At 42.6% G+C, this 23,078-nt stretch overlaps 2 protein-coding genes across 2 annotated transcripts; both read right to left on the reverse strand.

Annotated features, from left to right (window-relative positions):
- Positions 1 to 8,561: 8,561 nt before the first annotated feature.
- On the reverse strand, positions 8,562 to 16,544 carry LOC106560225 (multifunctional protein ADE2-like). Its single transcript, XM_014122855.3, has 4 exons — positions 16,496 to 16,544; positions 9,151 to 9,329; positions 8,736 to 8,915; positions 8,562 to 8,630 (listed from the first exon to the last, which is right to left on the reverse strand). Exons 1-4 carry the CDS (start codon positions 16,542 to 16,544, stop codon positions 8,562 to 8,564), a joined length of 477 nt encoding a protein of 158 aa, XP_013978330.2.
- LOC106560358 (thiamine transporter 2-like) lies at positions 15,679 to 22,777 on the reverse strand. The gene is made up of 5 exons (XM_014123198.3): positions 22,582 to 22,777; positions 21,676 to 22,435; positions 17,427 to 17,619; positions 17,141 to 17,282; positions 15,679 to 16,864 (listed from the first exon to the last, which is right to left on the reverse strand). Exons 1-5 carry the CDS (start codon positions 22,750 to 22,752, stop codon positions 16,736 to 16,738), a joined length of 1,395 nt encoding a protein of 464 aa, XP_013978673.2. The 5' UTR covers positions 22,753 to 22,777; the 3' UTR covers positions 15,679 to 16,735.
- Between the last annotated feature and the right edge of the window lie 301 nt (positions 22,778 to 23,078).

Below are 23,078 nucleotides of genomic sequence, written 5' to 3' on the forward strand. Positions count from 1 at the left end.
ACTGGCTGTTGAATAGTGTGTCCCGCAGGTGGGACGGTCACGTCCCACATACCCAAGAGAGGTTAAAGAAGCAATAAAACTGGCCTTCTTTAGACTAGTTGAGTATATGGAGCATCAGCATTTGTGGGTTCGATTCGAGTCTCAAAATGGCCAGAAACAAAGCACTTTCTAATGAAACTCGTCAGTTTATTCTTGTTCTGAGAAATGAAGGCTATTCCATGAAATTGCCAAGAAACTGAAGATCTCATACAACGCTGTGTACTACTCCCTTCACAGAACAGCGCAAACTGGCTCTAACCAGAATGGAAAGAGGAGTGGGAGGCCCCTGAGCAAGAGGACAAGTACATTAGAGTGTCTAGTTTTAGAAACAGACGCCTCACAAGTCCTCAACTGGCAGCTTTAATAAATAGTACCCGTAAAACACCAGTCTCAATGTCAACAGTGAAGAGGCGACTCCGGGATGCTGGCCTTCTAGGCAGAGTTGCAAAGAAACAGCCATATCTCAGACTGGCCAATAAAAATAAAATATTATGGGCAAAAGAACACAGACACTGGACAGAGGAACTCTTTCTAGAAGGCCAGCATCCCGGAGTCACCTCTTCACTGTTGATGTTGAGACTGGTGTTTTAACTAGTTGCACATCGTTACAACACTGTACATAGCCATAATATCACTTTTGAAATGCCTTTTTTCCTTTGAAACTTTTGTGACTGTAATGTTTGCTGTTCATTTTTGTTTATTTCACTTTTGTTTATTGTATATTTCACTTGCTTTGGAAATGTAAACATATGTTTCCCATTCCAAAAAATCTCTTTGAACATAATTTTATTGAAGTGAGCAAGAGAGAAAGAGAGCGAGATGAAGAGAGGTTGCATCTGCACTGTAGTAGGACAAACAACAGCATAGAGAACACTAGTCTCTACACTGTAAGGGTTTTTCCAATGAGACTTACCCCCACACCATTGGGTCGCCAGTGTTTTAGCTCTAGTCTAGTTGTGTTTCCATCAGGAGTGTGACACAATGGACTTGGGACGAGTAGAATCAACAACTTCTGCATCATGAAAGGCAGCAGGGGCGGAAATCCGACCCCCCCATTCTGGGAAAAATATGATTTGTCACCCCCCAATATATCACTGAAACATAACTATGTAATTTAAATAATATTAATAATACGCAATGAAAGCAATTGTGCTGATTATAGACACTTAATAGCGCGTTTTTAAGTTTCAAAAGATTGCGACCCCCCCACCCTTTGCCTCACAATGGTTTGATCCACTGCCAGTTCCTTAGTTGGCAAGGTAACAGAGGGGTCGTGTCTACTGTCTGAAAGGCACTCAATGAACGTAACTGACGTGAGGTTCATCCAGTCAATCGCGCACACACACTAGCTGAGTATGCAGAGCTAGCGCGCAAATATTAACTATTAAGCTAGCTAGTACCTATTCCGTCGTCAAAGATGGAATCTTTGCTATCGTCAATTTATTCCAAGATCAGCATGCAGATGATGTAAGTTAGTGCTTCAAAGTCCCTGTGATAAGGTTAGCGATAAACTGAAGTCCAAACTGAACAGAACTACACTCTCTTCTACCATTGTCTTAAATATATTTAATGGTCTCGTTGCAAAAGCTAAATTGTCGCAAGGGAACTTTTATTTATTTATTTTATTTCACCTTTATGTAACCCGGGTAGCAAAGATTATAGCAAACACCACTGAAACTGAATTGGTGCTCGCTAGCTTTGCAAATTCAGCTATTGTTGGAAGCCAGCCAATATGAAACAAACTATTAAAATTACAAAAGGTTGCTGTCACGTCCTGGCCAGTATAAGGGTTAATTGTCATTGTAGTTTGGTCAGGACGTGGCAGAGGGTATTTGGTTTATGTGGTTCGGGGTGGTATGTTTGTTGTAGGGGATTTGATTTATGTATTCCGGGGTTTTTGGGCACTGTTCCTTGTTTATGTATTTCTATGTTGATCTAGCTGGTTGTATGTCTATGTTTGGTTAATTGGGGTTGGGACTCTCAATTGAAGGCAGGTGTTGTCTATTTGCCTTTGATTGAGAGTCCCATATAGTAGGGTGTGTTTGTCTTTTGTGGGAGATTGTTTGTGAGCACTGCTTGTTGAGCCTGCCACACTGTTGTTAGTTGTGAGTATCATTTATTGTTTTGTTTTTTCTGTGGATGCCTTACTCTTTTTTTGTGAATTAAAAGAATGAGTATCCATATACCCGCTGCATTTTGGTCTTCTCTGCAACACCACGACATAATTCGTGACAGTTGCAGCATATGTTGTGTAAATGGTGAACTCATACAGCTGTCAACTCTTGTCATTTTAATCCGTTTCACATTTGCTAGCTACCTTTTAGATCGAAGCCCAAATAGAAAGATTGAAGATGATAGAAGCCCATCTCCTACTGTAAATAACCTACACACTGTGTGTGTGTGTAGCCAGCCAGCCAGCCAGGTAGAAAAATGGCAGAAAAATAAAAGACGGACATCAGAGTATTTTTCAATACACCAAAACTCATAGTAAGAACCCTAGTAGCCTAATATCTCAAAGACTAGTTGATAAAATGTTCATAAGAAAGAAATTAAATTCTAATGGAAATGTTTCACAATGATGTCATTAGGCAGAGCAGGCAACAGATTGCACACAGACAGCAGAGTTGGGGACAGATATGCAGGGACAGACTGGCAGAGACAGGGAGTCTCAGGTAAGTTTGTTGAGTCTTTGTTTGGCAACATTATGAAAGGTTCTCAATTTTTTTGACTTGTAAAATAGGAACATAATTGGAAAATGCCATGGATACCCCCACTCTCAACTTAAACTGGTGACTGAACTAAGATTTGTTAAAGGCAATGGTATTGCTGTTGTGATTAGTTGTGTAGTTTTGGGTACCGGTAGTTAGGAGTACGGCAAACACCTTATTTCTTTGGTTCCTCAATATACATTTACCATATTACAATGTAGGCTATGTGTTACAGCACTACTTTTGGTGTCCCCCTCAGGAATTGCTCTTGAGAAGATTTCATGTAATTGTCCCCTCCAAAGTTGATATCAGATTTTCGCCCCTGAAAGGCAGGTGCTTTGTGAGGTGTTCAAGTTCAAAGTTAGCCATTGTTATGTCAATACAAGCTGAAGGGGTCCCAGGGCCTGGGCTTTGCCCCAAGTCAGGGCACGTCAAATGTAACCATGCGCCAGTGAGACATGGGTGCCGTTCTGCGTAGATGAAAAAATAAAGGTATTTTGGGTTAAACACCAGGGTAAATTGTCAATGGAAAATTGCCATGTAGCTACTTTAGTTAAATTCTGTATGACAGATCTTGTTCTTTACCTCCCGTCACGGCTCTCCTCCCTCTGGTCTTAATCTGATCACAGGTCGTGACTGATATACACGGCTTCCTCTTTCTTCCCAATTACGTGCCCAGTGACATTTCAGACTCTGCTCCCTGGCATTAAATGGTAGCACTGATGGGAACAATATATCTTGGGGTGAAGCGAGGCATGGGTGTAATATCTCTGGTGGTTGGATCGATGCTAGTCAGTGGCAGGCTGTGGCTTCCTCTGGGAGTAATGTCACATATTTATGCGGAGAGGCAAAGGAAGACCCTGTATGCGTCAGAGTGATGTACTGGGGCTGGGCAAGTGGTGGGTGGGTGGGTGTTTTCAGAGAAGAAACAGATAATAAATCATTGTTTTGTTCTCTTTCATGTAATGTTGTACATAAACGCTTAGATGACATTCTTTGTTTGTGACAGTTGAGACATGGGAACACACTAAACTATACTATGTCCTGACTTATTTTTTTACTGTTATGAGGTATTTTAAATAAGTGACAGAGCAAAAGACAAAGAAAGTGGGAGTAGAGAAGGAAATCAGACACTCAGATACATCATCTTTGTGACATGCACATTTAAGGTTGTCATTTCCTGTCCAGAGGAAGCAGTATGGTATGATGATGATAGAGAGACTATGCAGTAGAATAGGATGTGTACATAGTCTGTTTGCACAGTACCCCACCCCGCCCTCTAGTCTCTGTGAACACCTGTTGCAGACGAAGGGGAACATAAAGGTAGACTTAGCAATATGTCAACATAAAACAACAGGGTAAATTCCTTGAAATTGACATCAACTGCCAACAACAAGTACAAATATCATATTATAATATATTATCTGCAAAATAGACATTCAAATTTAACCGGACACTAGAATAACATCTCCCAAATATGGACATACCAATCACCCACCAATCATCTCATCCTATCATAAACAACCTGAATAAATTTGATTGATTGATCAGAACAGGAAAACAAGACTCTTCATCTAAAATATTAGCTCCAGGAAATCCTAGGATGTTATTTATAATGAACAGAGAATCAGAGAATGGACAGAGAATGGACAGAGAACCAGAGAATGTACAGAAAATGTAGAAAATGGACAGAGAATAAAAAATAAAAAAATTGTTTTAAGTGAAAATATCATTGATCTGAAACTGAACAAAAAAAGTTAAATAAAGGTAAACAATAATATTAAATGGCAACAGAAATAATGTAGTTCTTAGTATTTATTTAATATTGACATATGATCTTCCAGAGGGAAGCAAAAAAAAAAGAAACTCATTTAAGCCAACTTTCTTGATCTCTCAAGACACACGATCAAGCTCCTGGAGAATACACAAATAATAAACATGTAACCATTAACTATTTACATGAAAATGTACCTTGTAGTTTACTGAAGAAAAGCCTAGAATGACATTACCTGTAAACAAAAGTGAATTATCACTAAATATATCATTTACAACCAAATGTACGTTCATCAGATATACTCAACATTGTAAATACAATTCATGTATGGTCACAATTGATTTTGACAAGCTACAGGTTTATACAGGCTTTTTTGTTCAAGCCCAGTTCTATCACACCTGATTCTACTATTCATGGCCTTGATGAACAGCTGAGGTCTTGATGAACAGCTGAGTAGTAGAATCAGGTGTGGTAGCACTGGGCTTGAACAGAAAAGCCTGCACAACGCTATGGATCGTCAAGAGCAATTTTGATAACTCCTGATATAAACACTGCAACAAATGACAAACTGCTGAGAAACAAGTTCAAAACACTTAAGAAAAATATAGTCATATTTACAAATATGAAAATGGATAGGTGCTCTAAAAACTTCAGCTACAAATGTCCTAAGTAATGATGTACTGTACACACCTGTCCATCTTAGTAAAAGAGCACACATGTCCTCATTTGTAAATGGCAGTATAAATAAGAAAACAGGTGAGAGTATTCACAGACTTGGCTTAGAACATACATTTTAAGTATTTATAATGTGCGATGTACCATGTGTACTGCATGCTTTTGAATTGGCAAAAGTTGTTTGTCATTTCCACATGGGCCAGCTTGCAGGAGCATGCCCACAATCTGCCATAAGTGTCCCTGGTCAGTACTGTATGGCGTGCATCTCATGGATGAGGGCAACGACCTCTTTTTTCCTTGATAATCTGAGAGCTGGTCTCTCCTCCGTTCTAGCAAGACGCACGCAGTAGTACACACCACCACTCTCACTTGCCTGCAACTCCACGAACCCAAAGGCTCTTTTAAGAGCCACCTAATAAATGCAATTAAGCATTCTGTGTCAAAACTATACACTAAAGAGAATGGTCAAAATGTATCCTCTGAGAGGCAATCCCAGGACCTTCAGTTTCAAAGGCGGTGACTGTAACCGTTAGACTACAAACCTTATTATAAACATGTCAACTTGATTATAAACATGTTAACTCTATTTAACTGGACAGTCTGTTGATGACAGGACACCTTCGCTGCACAATGTTTTGGTTGTTCATTCTCTCATTTTATTTTTATTTACCTAGACAAGATCAGTTAAGAACAAATTCTTATTTACAATGACAACCTACCCCCCCAAACCCTAACGGCACTGGGCCAATTGTGCACCACCCTACGGGACTCCCATTACGGCCGTTTGTGATACAGCCTGGAATCAAAACAGGGTCTGTAGTGATGCCTCTAGCACTGAGCTGCAGTGACTTAGACTGCTGCGCCACTCGAGAGCCCAATGAACATTAATTTGTCTTGCTTGGTTAAAAATAAACTGTCTAAAAACAGTTGATGTGTTGAAAACAGTCTCATTTAACAGTTAGGTCATTTATAGTGTTAGCTCTAACCAACTTTTTAGGGATCCCTTACGGCTAAAATCCCATTACCGGGATCGATTTCAAAAATACTAAATTCGTAATATTAAACATTCATGAAGATACAAGTGTCTTACATCATTTAAAAGCTTAACTTCTTCTTAATCCAGCTGCTTTGTCAGATTTCATAAATGCTTTACGGCGAAAGCATACCATGCGATTATCTGAGGACAGCGCCCCGCATACAAAAGCATTAAAAACATTTTCCAACCAAGCAGATGCATCACGAAAGTCAGAAATAGCGATAAAATAAATCTGAAGATCTTCATCTTTTTGCAATCCCAAAGGTCCCAGTTACACAATGAATGGTCGTTTGGTTTGATAAAGTCCTTTATATCCCAAAAATGTCAGTTTATTTGGCACGTTTGATTCAGAAATACACCTGTTCCAACTCGCCCAACATGCCTACAAAGGACCTAATAAGTTACTTGTAAACTTGGTCTAAACATTTCAAACAATGTTTCTAATCCAACCTCAGGTACCCTAATATGTAAATAATCGATACAATGTAAGAATAAACTGTTTTCAATACCGGAGAAAAACAATGAGGAGCGCGCTCTCATTCACGCCCACCAAAACACTAGAGTCCTTCTGAGTGACACTTAGAAAGAATACAAATACTTCTTCATTTAAAAAAAAAAAACATTGAACAATTTCTAAAGACTGTTGACTAGTGGAAGCCATAGGAACTGCAATCTGGGTCCTAATAATTAGGCTTTCCTGTAGAAAAGCACTGGAAAGTCCAATGACCTAAAAATATAAATCCTGGATGGATAGTCCTCGGGGCTTCGCCTGCCAAATCAGTTCTGTTATACTCACAGACATTATTTTAACAGTTTTAGAAACTTTAGAGTGTTTTCTATCCAATACTACCATGCATTTGCATATCCTAGCTTCTGGGCCTGAGTAACAGGCAGTTTATTTTGGGCACCTCAGTCATCTAAACTTCCGAATACTGCCCCCTAGCCTTAAGAAGTTTTAACAAGCATGGCGTTTTCTTCACGTGTGCACTCACACAAAGTGCTACTTATGTGGATGTCCATTTTTTATTTTTGGGAACACACTGAAAAGTAACTTGACACTGTATTGATGGGTTCTGACTTATAAACGTGAAAATATGAAATATACTTATTCATGTCTGTCACGTCCTGACCATAGAAAGATGTTATTTTCTATGGTAGAGTAGGTAATTGGAGATCATACTTAGGTAGGTTTTTTTTCCACCTGGGTTTGTGGGAGATTGTTTTTGAGTATGTGTATGTTAACTCTGTGTCACGGCTTGTTGTTTTTGTTATTCAGTTTATTTATATGTATTGCATAGTTTCACAGTGTAAATAAAATACGGAACGACACACACGCTGCACTTTGGTCCGCTCCTACTTTCGGCAACTGTGACAGAATCTCCCACCACCAAAGGACCAAGCAGTGTGCCCAGGAGAAACAGGAATGGACTTGGGAGGAAATTCTGGACGGGAAAGGACCCTGGAGTCAGGCTGGGGAGTATCGCCATCCGAAAGAGGAAATTGAGGCAGCTAAAGCGGAGCGGTGATATTACGAGGCACTATACCAGCCACGAGTCAAGTGCGAGAGGCAGCCCCCCAAAAAATGTTTTGGGGGGGCACACGGTGAGATTGGCAGAGTCAGGTTGGAGACCTGAGCCAACTCCCTGTGATTACCGTGGGGAGCGAGTGACGAAGCAAGCACCGTGTTATGCGGTTATGCGCGCTGTGTCGCCAGTGCGCATTCACAGGCCGCTGCAATCTGTGCCCGTGCCCCGCATATGTCGAGCTAGGTTGAGCATCCAGCCAGGATGGGTTGTGCCAGCTCTACGCTCAAGATCTCCAGTGTGCCTCCACGGCCCAGTATATCCTGTGCCTGCCCCACGTACCCGGCCGGTCTATTCAGCCTGGTACACCCTGTGCCTGCTCCTCGCACTTTCCCTGAGGTGCGTGTTACCAGTCTGGCGCCACCTGTGCCAGCCACACGCATCAGGCCTCCAGTGCGCCTGCCCAGTCCGGGGTGTCCTGTTTCTGCTCCCCGCACTCGCCCTGAGGTGCGTGTTACTAGTCTGGCGCCACCTGTGCCAGCCCCACGCATCAGGTCTCCAGTGCGCATTCCCAGTCCAGAGCGTCCGGCGACAGTTCCCAGTCCAGAGCTTCCGGCGACAGTTCCCAGTCCAGAGCTTCCGGCGACGTTTTACAGTCCGGAACCTCCTGAGGCGGCCCACAGTCCAGAACCTCCGGCGGCGGTCCGCAGTCCAGAACCTCCGGCGGCGGTCCGCAGTCCAGAACCTCCGGCGGCGGTTTGCAGTATAGAGCCTCAGGCGATGATCTACAGTCCGGTGATCTACAGTCAGGAATCATTGTCAATCACGTCAGCAAGCACAATCTCTTTGGTGCGCACATTCACACCAAACTCAATCTGTCAAACAGTCAGAGAAATGCATGTTAACGGGAACTAAGAGCAAAACAATGGTCCACTTCATTACCTCCCATGCCCATCTGAGGGTGGTGCTGAGCCACATACCTTCATGTCCACCAGTGTGCAGTTCTGGGTGGCCCAGGCCCTCTCCAGAACCTCAAACATGGCAACAGTGCTGCGGTTCATGATGTCCACCTCACAGCGGCCGACGTTGAGCCCAGCCAGAGAGAACTTAGTCTCCAGCAGCTGCTCCTCCGACCACTGAGGGTCATTGTTGGCATCATCCTAAGACAAACAAATAGTGACCAAGATTTCAGATAATGATGTAAACTGTAGAACACGCCAATATTTGTATGAAGGTGGATGAGTTGATGATGGATGAAGCACCTAACTTGAAATGTTTTCACTTGAGTGGAAAATTAATGTGTGCAAATTAAGTAGGAATATTGGATTATCAGAGAGACTCTCTGATAATTTCTATGCTGGACATGATTGGACAAATACAAATATACACAAACACCTTGAAGAACATCTCCAATTTCAGAGGGGAGAACCTGTAGCCCTCCTTGACCCCTGGGTTCCTCTTCAGGAAGGATCCAGTAGCCACCCTCTGACAGACCCACTCGATGGGGATCATCTCACAGTGGGCCGCCACGAACGCAGTCTCTGACTGCTGCCTTACAAAGGCTGTCTTGATGCCTGAGGTATAAAAAGAACACCACGAGGACTTACTCAGCCATTGGTGATTAAACAGCACCACAACTACAGCTGTGAAGGAAGCCAATTATCTGTCACAGTATCTAACGAAGGTGGCGCCCCTCCTCGGTCGGGCGGCGCTAGGCCGGTCGTCGTCGCCGGCCTATTAGCTGCCACCGATCGTTGTTTCTGTGTCTTTTGGTTTTGTCTGTCTATCCCGCACCTGTTTTGTGTTTGTCATTAGTGGGGGGTTATTTAGGGTGTATTTTCAGTTGGGGTTCTCGTGCGGGATTGTTTATTGTCCACTCAGGACAGTTGCGAGTGTAAGCTGTTCTTTCGCTGTTATTGTCCATTATATTGCCGGGCTGCGCCCCGTGCGCTTTTTTTCAGTGCGCTTATTTTGGGAATGTGTTTTTCCCCTGGCGGACTTCGCCACGCGCCCTGTGCCCTACGGCTATTGCGTTTGCAATTATTATTATTAAAACACAGTTGCTCCGGCCCTCTGTCTCCTGCTCCTGATTCCACATCTCCACTGGTCCTAGACAGCCGTGACATTATCAGTCTATCAGGGAAGCCATTGTTTTAGATTTTTTTTACATTTTAGTCATTTTAGCATTTTATCCAGAGCGGGGATATTCATGTTATTCAGTTTATTTATATGTATTGCATAGTTTCACAGTGTAAATAAAATGTGGAACGACACACACGCTGCACTTTGGTCCGCTCCTCCTTTCGACAACCGTGACAATGTCACTAAGGGAGAGAGGGGAATGTATAACTTTTACATTCTGTCAGGATATGTTATTGTTAACCATCAGGGATCCTATGGGAGGAGTAGAGATACAAGTCTGGTCCAAGTCAACATGACAGCCGTGAGTTGGGGAGGAGTGAGGAATTTAGGCAGAGGTCAGGTTAGATGAAGTGAGGAAGAACATATATCACTAATCTTCTGGATAGCAACAGAGGTGTATTGGCTGCTCAGATGTGCAAGGAGGGGCTCAATATAGGAGAAAGGGTTAAATACAAGTGCCTTTGTTAATATGTTCTTTGTCTTATGCAACTGTATGACCCAGTGGGTGAATAAACTTGGTTTGAGCTTGATTAAGCATCCGTGAGTTATTTACTCTGTTTATTTAGAACCTATCAGTATTGATCAGTCAGTGCAAATTTATATTATAATGACAAGAAGACATTTGCATGGAGAGAGGGGGAATGTACTGAATTAATACATAAGGTAAGGTCTGTAATGTTAGCTAACGTTAAATTGCTTTGCTCTGGATTGTCGAAAAGGAAAGTGTCTGTCTGGTGTGCTAGCTAGCTAACTTTTTCTTAGAAAGGCAATTTTATCAGCTACAGTTTGTGTTTGAGGTGCATGGCTAATCTTGGCCAAGGCTAGCTAGCTAGCAGCTGTTATCTTTTGAGCTGAAATCTGATTGCACACATAACATTAGCAAGCAAGCCAAATTGACTGTATGGAGTAGCTAACGTTAGATGAGCAATGCCCATTGCATGATGTATAATAAAATATCAGCTCTCATTAATGATTGGAGAAGTGTTTAACATAACCAGTTTATGTCCATTAAAATAACATCAAATTGATCAGAAATACAGTGTAGACATTGTGAATGTTGTAAATGACTATTGTAACTGGACACGGCTGATCTTTAAATGAATATCTACATAGGCGTACAGAGGCCCATTATCAGCAACCATCACTCCTGTGTTCCAATGGCACGTTGTGTTAGCTAATCCAAGTTTATCATTTTAAAAGGCTAATTGATCATTAGAAAACCCTTTTCAAATTATGTTAGCACAGCTGAAACCTGTGTTCTGATTAAATAAGCAATAAAACTATCCTTCTTTAGACTAGTTGAGTATCTGGAGCATCAGCATTTGTGGGGTCGATTACAGGCTCAAATGGCCAGAAACAAAATACTTTCTTCTGAAACTCTTCAGTCTATTATTGTTCTGAGAAATGAAGGCTATTCCATGCAAGAAATTGCCAAGAAACTGAAGATCTCGTACAACGATGTGTACTACTCCCTTCACAGAACAGCGCAAACTTGCTCTAACCAGAATACTAAGAGGAGTGGGAGGCTCCAGTGCACATCTGAGCAAGAGGACAAGTACATTAGTTTGAGAAACAGATGCCTTATAAGTCCTGAACTGGCAGCTTAAAGTCCTCAACTGGCAGCTTAAACAGTACCCGAAAAACACCAGTCTCAACATCAACAGTGAAGAGGCGACTCTGAGGTGCTGGCCTTCTAGGCAGAGTTGCAAAGAAACATCCATATCTCAGACTGGCCAATAAATTAAAAGATTACGATGGGCAAAAGAACACAGACACTGGACAGAGGAACTCTGCCTGGAAGGCCAGCATTCCGGAGTCTTCTCTTCACTGTTGACGTTGAGACTGGTGTTTTGGGGTACTATTTAATGAAGCTGCCAGTTGAGGACTTGTGAGGCATCTGTTTCTGAAACTAGACACTCTAATGTACTTGTCCTCTTGCTCAGTTGTGCCCCGGGGCCTCCCACTCCTCTTTCTATTTTGGTTAGAGCCAGTTTGCGCTGTTCGGTGAAGGGAGTAGTACACAGCATTGTACGAGATCTTCAGTTTCTTGGCAATTTCTCACAATTTCTTCATTTCTCAGAACTAGAATAGACTGACGAGTTTCAGAATAAAGGTTTCTGGCCATTTTGAGCCAGTAATCAACCAACAAATGCTGATGCTCCAGATGCTGAAACTTGGATTAGCTAACACAATGTGCCATTAGAACACAGGAATGTTGGTTGCTGATAATGGGCCTCTGTATGCCTATGTAGATATTCCATAAAAAATATCAGCCGTTTATAGCTACCATACTAATTTACAACATTAACAATGTCTACACTCTATTTCTGATCATTTTGATGTTATTTTAATGGTGTCACGTTCTTCAAAAAGATCGGACCAAGGCGCAGCGTGATTTGAGTTCCACATCTATTATTACTGTGAAACCAATAAACAAACTACTACAAACGTGAAAGCTGTAGTGCACAAAACACTAACACAAACAATATCCCAGAAACAAAGGTGTGAAAAATGGATACCTAAATATGATCCCCAATTAGAGGCAATGATTTCCAGCTGCCTCTAATTGGGAACCATACAAAAGACCAACATAGAAATATTGAACTACAACACCCCCAAGTCACGCCCTGACCTACTACACCATAGAGAACCAAGGACTCTCTATGGTCAGGGCGTGACAGTACCCCCCCCAAAGGTGCAGACTCCGCCGCAAAACCTGAAACCAACTGGGGGGGGGGGGGGTTGGGGGGGGTGACTAGTGTCGGTGGCGGCTCCGGTGCAGGTTGTAGTCCCCGCCCAGACCCCGGATCCGGCCATGGAGCTGGACTGGGCGCCGTGCCTGGACTGGGCATCACCGCAGAAGAAGACTCCTGCCCTGGAGCGGGACTGGACACCGTGCCTGGACTGGGCATCGGCGCAAAGGAAGGCTCCGGCCTTGGATCTGGACTGGTGACACGCACTTCAGGGCGAGTGCGGGGAGCTGGCACAGGATGCACCGGACTGGGAATGCGCACTGGAGGCCTGATGCGTGGAGCCGGCACAGGTTGCACTGGATTGGTGACACGCTCTTCAGGGCGAGTGCGGGGAGCAGGCACAGGACGTACCAGACTGGGGAGGTGCACTGAAGGCCTGGTGTGTGGATCCGGCACAGGTGTCACCGGACTAGTGACACGCTCTTCCGGGAGGATGCGGGGAGCTGGCCCATGACGCATCAGACTGCTGACAGGATCTTCAGGTCGAATGTTGTGCAGAACACACCTGACCAACATCTCTCATCTCTCTCTCTCCCAACTTCTCCATTGCCTCCCTGATGGTCTCTGGCTTTTCAGGACGAGTGTGGGGATCTGGCACACGACTTCCCGAACTGGGGAGGCTCACTGGAGGCCTGGTGCGTGGAGCCGGCACAGGTTTCACCGGACTGATGACACACTCTTCCAAACGTCGCATACTCCTAGCTAACCCCTCTCTCCGATATCCTTCCTCACACTGTTCCGTCGACTCCCAGGTGGGCTCTGGCACTCCCCACTGCTCAGTCGACCACCCCTCGTGCCCCCCCCCCAAAGAAATCTTGGGGTTTCTGTGGCCGCGGTCCCCGGCGTCGTCGCTGTCCTTCCTGCGTCCTCTGCGACTCCCGCCAAGGAAGGGTCTCGTGTCTTCCCCTGATCTCCTCCCATGTCCAAAACTCCTTTACCTCATGAACACGCTGCTTGGTCCTTGTGTGGTGGGATATTCTGTCACGTTCTTCAAAAAGGTCGGAACAAGGCACAGCGTGATTTGAGTTCCACATCTTTTATTACTGTGAAACTTAACTTCTCTAGGGCCAGTGGGACGATTTCGTCCCACCTACGTAACAGCCAGTGGAATCCCGTGGCGCGTTATTCAAATACCTTAGAAATGCTATTACTTCAATTTCTCAAACATATGACTATTTTACACCATTTTAAAGACAAGACTCTCGTTAATCTAACCACACTGTCCGATTTCAAAAAGGCTTTAAAACGAAAGCAAAACATTAGATTATGTCAGCAGAGTACCCAGCCAGAAATAATCAGACAACCATTTTTCAAGCTAGCATATAATGTCACATAAACCAAAATCACAGCTAAATGCAGCACTAACCTTTGATGATCTTCATCAGATGACACACCTAGGACATTATGTTATACAATACATGCATGTTTTGTTCAATCAAGTTCATATTTATATCAAAAAACAGCTTTTTACATTAGCATGTGACGTTCAGAACTAGCATACCTTCCCCCCCGCAAACTTCCGGTGAATTTACTAAAATACTCACGATAAACGTTCACAAAAAACATAACAATTATTTTAAGAATTATAGATACAGAACTCCTCTATGCACTCGCTATGTCCGATTTTAAAATAGCTTTTCAGTGAAAGCACATTTTGCAATATTCTCAGTAGATAGCCCGGCATCACAGGGCTAGCTATTTAGACACCCTCCAAGTTTAGCACTCACCAAAATCAGATTTACTATAAGAAAAATGTTTTTACCTTTGCTGTCTTCGTCAGAATGCACTCCCAGGACTTCTACTTCAATAACAAATGTTGGTTTGGTTCAAAATAATCCATAGTTATATCCAAATATCCTCTGTTTTGTTTGTGCGTTCAAGACACTATCCGAATTTCTAAATATTCCATTACTGTACTTCGAAGCATGTCAACCGCTGTTTAAAATCAGTTTTTATGCCATTTTTCTCGTAAAAAAGCGATAATATTCCGACCGGGAATCTGTGTTTTAGTACAAAGAGAGAGAAAATAAAAACATGGTGTCGCCCCGTGCACTCGCCTCAGCTCATTGTCCTCTGATAGACCACTTAACCAAAGGCGCTAAAGTTTTTCAGCCAGCGGCTGGAATTACATCATTCAGCTTTTTCCCGGGTTCTGAGAGCCTATGGGAGCCGTAGGAAGTGTCACGTTACAGCAAAGATCCTACATTTTCAATAACCAGAGCCAAGAAGCCCAAGGAATGGTCAGAGAGGGTACTTCCTGTACAGAATCTTCTCAGGTTTTTGCCTCCCATATGAGTTCTGTTATACTCACAGACACCATTCAAACAGTTTTAGAAACTTTAGGGTGTTTCTATCCAAAGCCAAAAATTATATGCATATTCTAGTTTCTGGGCAGTATTAATAACCAGATTAAATCGGGTACGTTTTTTATCCGGCCGTGTAAATACTGCCCCCTAGCCCTAACAGGTTAAACAAAACAATACACAAACTACAACAAATGTGAAAGCCGTAGTGCACAAAACACTATCACAAACAATATCCCACAAACACAGGTGGGAAAAATGGCTACCTAAATATGATCCCCAATCAGAGGCAACGATTACCAGCTGCCTCTTTTTGGGAACCATACAAAACACCAACATAGAAATATTGAACTAGAACACCCCCTAGTCCCGCCCTGACCTACTACACCATAGAGAACCAAGGGCTCTCTATGGTCAGGGCGTGACAAATGGACAAAGAAAATGTGCTTTTCTTTCAAAACAAGGACATTTCTAAGTGACCCCAAACTTTTTAATGGTAATGTATTTCTATATATAGATTCATAAGCTCAGCGTGACCACAAGAGACAGGTTGGAATGTCTGACAGAAATACGGGGACAAATCTACCTTTTTTTTCAAAATTAGTGGTGTTTGAAATTGTTGATAAAATGCTGAACATGATTATTTGGTTGCGGGAGTAGGGACAAAGGGCCAGAATGCGTTACTGTCCTAGAAAATCTGGAACATGTGGTTACCTTAATCAACATGATTGTGGACGAATTTAATGGCAAATATGGTTTGGCACATACATTTCAAGGGTACTGTAGATATATTCAAAATACTATTTTCCAGTGATGTTATAAAAAGATAGCCTGGTCCCAGATGAGATTTTACTTGTGCCTACCCCATTGTCATTGTAATTTAACTTGACATTAAATTACAATTCCAGTAGGAGTTGGCAAGATTGCAGAAACCATATAATTAAGAATTAGAATACTAGAATGGACATGAACCTTCTTATGATGGTATAAAGGTCAGTGCCAGTGCTGGTATAAGATATTCTGTAAAAAAATAATTTGAAGAATTTATCTGCACTGTATCTTTGTTAGCTAGCTAGCCATACAGTTTCAGAGGAGTTATTACATTTTTTTAATTAACTGCCAATATGCCAACATTCAATTCAAACAATGCAGTCCATCTACAGCCAAACACTGGCTGAAATCAGTTGATGATTGGACTTAGACAAGTTGTAAATGCAACAAGTTCTGATATTGTATCATATAATAGCACTCGCAGCATTCCAAGAAATACATGTAAAAACTGTATTTATAATTATATGACAATATTTTATGTTTATAATAATTCTATTACACAATTTCTGATAAATCACATGCCTTACTTTTATTTTCCTGCATAAGTAAACTCAGGATTATGCTTCTACTGACATTAATTGTAATTAGACTGGTTTGGATTTTTCCCTGAACAATATGGCTGACCTTTTCACTTCATTCTGGAACATTAATGGTTTATGACATAGTCCCTCTAGTAATTGAATAGAATCTCTATGGCAGAAACAGACTTGCACTCAGGCTCGTAAAGAGTCAGCTGGAAACTTGAAACAATATTGGCCATGTTCATAAGGTTACAGTGCTGTCTTGTGGCTAAATACAGATATTGCACTCCTTGGACATAAATAATTGTAATACAGGTGGTTGTGTATCCTTTGCATCGGTTTGTTCTCCATTTTGGCTAGGTGTGGTGGCAGTGCTGTATGTTTTTTCCCTTTGTTTGAGTGTCATGCCAGAGGTGAGACTTTTGGCAGGTCATGTTCTTCTCTCTGATAGGCCCTCAGCTGGGATGAGCTCCATCAATCGGCTCTGGAGAAGAGTATACACTCCTCTGATAAGGAACAACACGACCATGGCAGCAAAGTAACTGGCATAGACCAAGAACTGCATGGGGGAAGGAAATGAGAGGAACACTCTTATTAGGCTACATTACAAAATTATTATAACACAGTAACTACCAGTGTAACTAACAACATGTTGCTGTTATTACTATGTTATAAGCTAAAAAGTACAAGTAGTTACACAATACCTACCACTTTTTCTGATGTTTTGGTATTTTCTTGCAAACTGTAACTGTCAGTAATTGCTTGTAAGATTATTCCATTTCAGTGAGGTGAGTATATGTGTGTGTGGTAGTCAGTGTAATTCTCTTTGCTGTACCTGTGAGGTGATTGTGAGTTGCAGGCTCTTGGTGTTGACTACAATGGCTGTGAGAAGACTCTGCAGGGCCATGCCCACAAAGCTGTTTACACCAAACACCAGGGCATAGCGCTCCCTGCTCAAGCCTTGGGCTATCTGGAACCTGACAGAGACACACAAAGGGAATCATTAGACATAGAGTCACCTCTGTCAGGATTCTACTTTGTACAGTAAAATAATGATTGATTGATTGCTTGACTGCCCAGTCCCTAAACTTGATATTTCCTATGGTTGAAATATCTCTTACGTGCAGATGGTGATGAGCGCCATGTAGATGGTTTTGAAGAGTCCGTAGCAGCCGTAGCAGATCCAGATGCTGTTGGTCAGGTCCATCAGGTAAAGAACTCCAGCAGTCAGAGCAGTAAACACACCCAGGACCAGCTCCCCCCACACTGACCAGTCCAGAGCCACATGGCCCACAGCTATGGAGGCTGCCGCCCCTGGAACACAGGTAGATACAATCTCACTAATCTGGTAGAACTGAGGTGAATGCAGTAAAAAAGTCCTTAACCAAATACACCACTGATCATGTTTCTTTTGGGCTATAGAGTAGTCCATACATAAACTCTAAGTCAGAATTGTAACAATGAAAGAGACATGACCACTGTGATGCTAACGCGATATAGGCTACTATAGCTAGTTTGGGCTTGTTGTAATCCTACATAACGCCTATATTCATTGGCCCATCCCGCCTTGGCAGATCAATAATAACTGGTTTATAAGCACTGCTGACCGCTCTCTGTATTAGAGATGTATTTAATCAGTTTCTGGGCCTGAGGAGAGTACAGTTTCACCTGAAGGAATTAATCTTATTCTGAAGAAGGAGAGGAGGAGGGGAGGAAGAGAGGAAAAGGAGAGGAGGATAAAGAGGGGGAGGAGAAGGAGAGGCCTTCCATCTGAAGAGGGTTATGAGATAGACCTGCTAATAGCTTAGCGTTGTCTTTAATCCCTCCATGAGAGTCAGATAATTACATACATTGAAAGGAATAAGCAGGGACACATTCCTGGTAATTTGTATTACAGAGCATTCCTTTGATCCTGGCAGGAGGTTTTAGAGACAAGATGGATGGAGAGGACATTGGAGTTATAACCACCAGTTTTATCAGCATAAACTCATCCACTCCAAACAGCACACAGTTCATAGAAAGGTCAAAGGGTTTGACCTTTCTATGAACTGTGTGCTGTTTGGAGTGGATGAGTTTATGCTGATAACACTGGTGGTTATAACTCCAACGTTTGTAGAACTCATATGTGAAGAGGATAAGGGTTTTTGATAGCAGGAATATATTACATGTTCATGCAAAACAAACGTGGTTCATGCTTTTCACCAATCTGTTTCCAATAACATTCCTATTGCCAAGTTCATTGTCATATAGCTGTTATTGACGGAGAAGTTTGGAACTCTCTTTCTTTTTGGAGTATTAACTAATTTACTGCATGGTGATGTCACCATGGAAGGCCAAAACTCCATCCCACCAAAATTTCAGGCAGTCTTTTCAAACAGCTTTTACACTAAAAGGGCATTATCACCATTTTCACAATTTAACAGTATTATTCCAACCCCATAGTGTGGAAATATTAAAAAAAACACAGGAAAATCTCATTTTTGACTGCACTGGGCATCAAACATTGGCAAATGTGAATTTACTTAGTCAAACACATAGAAACTGTGATAAAAATGTCAACCGGAAGAATGTATAAAGTGGAGACATGAAGCAGGATGTAATTTAAACACAGTAATTGCCTGTGGTTTCCAGGGATATATGGGAACGTTTCAGAGCTAAAAAGCTAAAGGAAAGCCGGTCTGTGACGAGTTCCAGCTGGTCTGAGCCATCTGGAGACAATAGACAGTACAGGTAATTAGCCAGTGTAATTAATGGTGTGCATTGGGTAAATTCTGCCTAAAAGGCCAGAATCCCGGAGTCGCCTCTTCACTGTTGACGTTGAGACTGGTGCTTTGCGGGTACTATTTATTGAAGCTGCCAGTTGAGGACTTATAAGGCGTCTGTTTCTTGAACTAGACGCTCTAATGTGCTCGTCCTCTTGATCAGATGTGCACCGAGGCCACCCACTCCTCTTTCTATTCTGGTTAGAGCCCGTTTGCGCTGTTCAGTGAAGGGAGTAGCACACTGCGTTGTACGAGATCTTCAGTTTCTTGGCAATTTCTCGCATGGGATAGCCTTCATTTCTCAGAACAAGAAGAGACTAACGAGTTTCAGAGGAAAGTTATTTGTTTCTGGCCAGTATCTGATGCTCCAGATACTCAACTAGTCTAAAGACGGCCAGTTTTATTGCTTCTTTAATCAGAACAACAGTTTTCAGCTGTGCTAACATAATTGCAATATGGTTTTCTAATGATCAATTACACTTTTAAAATGATAAATGTGGATTAGCTAACACAACGTACCATTGGAACACAGGAGTGATGGTTGCTGATAATGGAATATGTAGATATTCCATAAAAAATCTGCCGTTTCCAGCTACAATAGTCGTTTACAACATTAACACTGTCTATGCTGTATTTCAGATTAATTTTGTTATTTTAATAGACAAAACATTTGCTTTTCTTTAAAAAACAAGGACATTTCTGAGTGACCCCAAACTTTTGAACGATAGTGTATGTGTAGTCCTGGATCTCCTTAAAAGGGGTATAAAGTGTAATAGTTGATGATACACAGTCCTCTTGAAGTTCAATGTTAAACAACATTTGTTAGGAGAGTGAAAGTGGAGATAATATGTGGTTTAACCTGTTAGAGCTAGGGGGCAGTATTGACACGGCCGGATAAAAAACGTACCCGATTTAATCTGGTTACTACTCCTGCCCAGTAATTAGAATATGCATATAATTATTGGCTTTGGATAGAAAACACCCTAAAGTTTCTAAAACGGTTTGAATGGTGTCTGTGAGTATAACAGAACTCATATGGCAGGCCAAAACCTGAGAAGATTCCATGCAGGAAGTGGCCTGTCTGACAAGTTGTTGTTCATCTTGGCTCTTTTTATTGAAGACTGAGGATCTTTGCTATAACGTGACACTTCCTACGGCTCCCAAAGGCTCTCAGAGCCCGGGAAAAAGCGGAATGATATCGAGGCAGCCTCTGGCTGAAACACATTATCGCGTTTGGCAAGTGGCCGATCAGAGTACTATGGGTTTAGGCGCGTGCCCGAGTTGACCCCATGCTTTATTTTCTTTCGTCTGTTTACCTAAACGCAGATTCCCGGTCGGAATATTATCGCTTTTTTACGAGAAAAATGGCATAAAAATTGATTTTAAATAGCGGTTGACATGCTTCGAAGTACGGTAATGGAATATTTAGAATTTTTTTGTCACGAAATGCGCCATGCTCGTCACCCTTATTTACCCTTTCGGATAGTGTCTTGAACGCACGAACAAAACGCCGCTATTTGGATATAACAATGGATTTTTTGGGACCAAACCAACATTTGTTATTGAAGTAGAAGTCCTGGGAGTGCATTCTGACGAAGAACACCAAAGGTAATAACATTTTTCTTATAGTAAATCTGACTTTGGTGAGTGCTAAACTTGCTGGGTGTCTAAATAGCTAGCCCTGTGATGCCGGGCTATCTACTGAGAATATTGCAAAATGTGCTTTCACCGAAAAGCTATTTTAAAATCGGACATATCGAGTGCATAGAGGAGTTCTGTATCTATAATTCTTAAAATAATTGTTATGTTTTTTGTGAACGTTTATCGTTATTACCTTTGGTGTTCTTCGTCAGAATGCACTCCCAGGACTTCTACTTCAATAACAAATAGCGGCGTTTTGTTTGTGCGTTCAAGACATTATCCGAAAGGGTAAATAAGGGTTACGCGCACGACGCATTTCGTGACAAAAAAATTCTAAATATTCCATTACCGTACTTCGAAGCATGTCAACCGCTGTTTAAAATCTATTTTTATGCCATTTTTCTCGTAAAAAAGCGATAATATTCCGACCGGGAATCTGTGTTTAGGTTCAGAGACGATAGAAAATAAAAACATGGGGTCGACTCGTGCACGCGCCTAAGCCCATTGTCCTCTGATAGAGCACTTGCCAAAAGCGCTAATGTGTTTAAGCCTGGGGCTGAAATTACATCATTCAGGTTTTTCCCGCCTTCTGAGAGCCTATGGGAGCCGTAGGAAGTGTCACGTTACAGCAAAGATCCTCAGTCTTCAATAAACAGAGTCAAGAAGCTCAAGGAATGGTCAGACAGGCCACTTCCTGTAAGGAATCTTCTCAGGTTTTTGCCTGCCATATGAGTTCTGTTATACTCACAGACACCATTCAAACAGTTTTAGAAACTTTCGGGTGTTTTCTATCCAAAGCCAATAATTATATGCATATTCTAGTTACTGGGCAGGAGTAGTAACCAGATTAAATCGGGTACGTTTTTTATCCGGCCGTGCAAATACTGCCCCCTATCCCCAACAGGTTAACTCCAGCGTGTTACCAAGAGTCATGTGACGAGTGTGTTATAGTGAATCGTTATGTTACCTGAGAGTGTGGCGACAGCCTCCACCCCTCCGTTGTATTCTGTGAAGTTGTATTGGGGCTGTTTGGATGCCCAGAGTAGCTGCACGTAGCCTGTGATCTGGTGGTAGCCGCACTTCCCCATGGCTGACCACACACAGAAGAACAGCACGGCCATAGAGGAGTAACACTCTTTACAATCCACCACCAACCTCTTCAGAGCTCTCATTTCCCCCCTGCCGGTCCTTATCCCCTTCCTCAGCCACCACACAACCCAGGATCCACATGAACTGGACACAACCTCCTCGAATGGGCCGTTATCATTCTGAGTCCCCCCCAGGACCAGGCTTCTCTGGGGCATGGGTAGGAGGAGGGCAGCCAACAGCGCCACACAGAGGGATCCCAGGGTAATGACATTGAGCCAGTAGATGGAAACCCCTCCCAGGGACACCAAGAGTTGACCCAACATGGCTCCCGCTGCGTAGCCCAGTAGCACAGCCCCTCTGGCATAGCTAGTCACTCTCTGGTAATACTGGGGGTGGACAACACTGTAGATATAGGAATAGTAAGCCACATCTGCCGCGGTGCCCATACTGTAAATGAAGAGGGCGCACTGAGTCAACACCACACCAGAGCTGAAGATGAACAGCAGAAATGCCAAGATGTAGTTGAGTGCCTGGAGGACGATGACAGGCTTGTACCTCAGGATATCTGTCACCAAGAAGACTGGGATGAGTAAGAAGAGGTTGGAATACACACATATTGGGAGCACTTGCCTTGTAACCTGTGGAAAGATAAGGAAAATGGCAGGATATGTCATACAACAATAAATTAACATAAAAGCATTTGCCGTTATTATAAAATATAATTTGTGATATGAATTCTCTAGCTAAATCAAGGTTAAATGAATAAACGGTTAATGTGTCATACCTGTTTGGTGGTGAGATTCTTGTATGGCCCGGTGAGGTAGTCCGTGAGGAAAGGCTCAGAGGGCCTCATCATTGAGCAGAAGCCGTAGATACAGAGCAGCACTGTGGGGCCCACCCAGCCTCTGCCGTGAGGCCCACACTCCCTGCTCCAGTCCCAACAGAACCCCATCATCTCTTTGTTGTTCCACAGGGATGTCTCTCCACGGCTGGGCTGAGCTCAGTCTAATTCAGCCTGTTTAATCTGCAGTGATATGGGGGTGGAGATAAGCCCAAAGTGAGATTGACTGTAAAGTCACCTGGCTGCTCCCATTGTTGTTGTTCCCCCTGAGGTTTGAAGAGGGAGAGCTACCCAGACAGGGAACATTAAGATGAAAAATACGGGGGTGAAGTCCAAGTGTTGGTGTTGTCATAAATATATCACCCTCCACCTCCTTCATACTTTATAGCTCAGAATTGAATATGGAAATATTGCTGCAAGCAGCATTGGCAGGGTTCAAG

The sequence above is a fragment of the Salmo salar genome, chromosome 10 (genome assembly GCF_965601325.2).
Source record: "Salmo salar chromosome 10, fSalSal1, whole genome shotgun sequence".
Taxonomy (NCBI): domain Eukaryota; kingdom Metazoa; phylum Chordata; class Actinopteri; order Salmoniformes; family Salmonidae; genus Salmo; species Salmo salar.

Coding starts and splice junctions, on each gene's coding strand:
- LOC106560225 (XM_014122855.3), bottom strand. CDS start 16,544: ATGGCCAATATTGTTTCAAGTTTCCAGCTGACTCTTTACGAGCCTGAG. Junction 9,330..16,495: donor GACTCTTTACGAGCCTGAGT/GCAAGTCTGTTT, acceptor TTTATACCTCAG/GCATCAAGACAGCCTTTGTA. Junction 8,631..8,735: donor GCACACTGGTGGACATGAAG/GTATGTGGCTCA, acceptor ACTGTTTGACAG/ATTGAGTTTGGTGTGAATGT.
- LOC106560358 (XM_014123198.3), bottom strand. CDS start 22,752: ATGATGGGGTTCTGTTGGGACTGGAGCAGGGAGTGTGGGCCTCACGGC. Junction 17,283..17,426: donor GCGCTCATCACCATCTGCAC/GTAAGAGATATT, acceptor TGTCTCTGTCAG/GTTCCAGATAGCCCAAGGCT. Junction 16,865..17,140: donor AACTCACAATCACCTCACAG/GTACAGCAAAGA, acceptor TCCCCCATGCAG/TTCTTGGTCTATGCCAGTTA.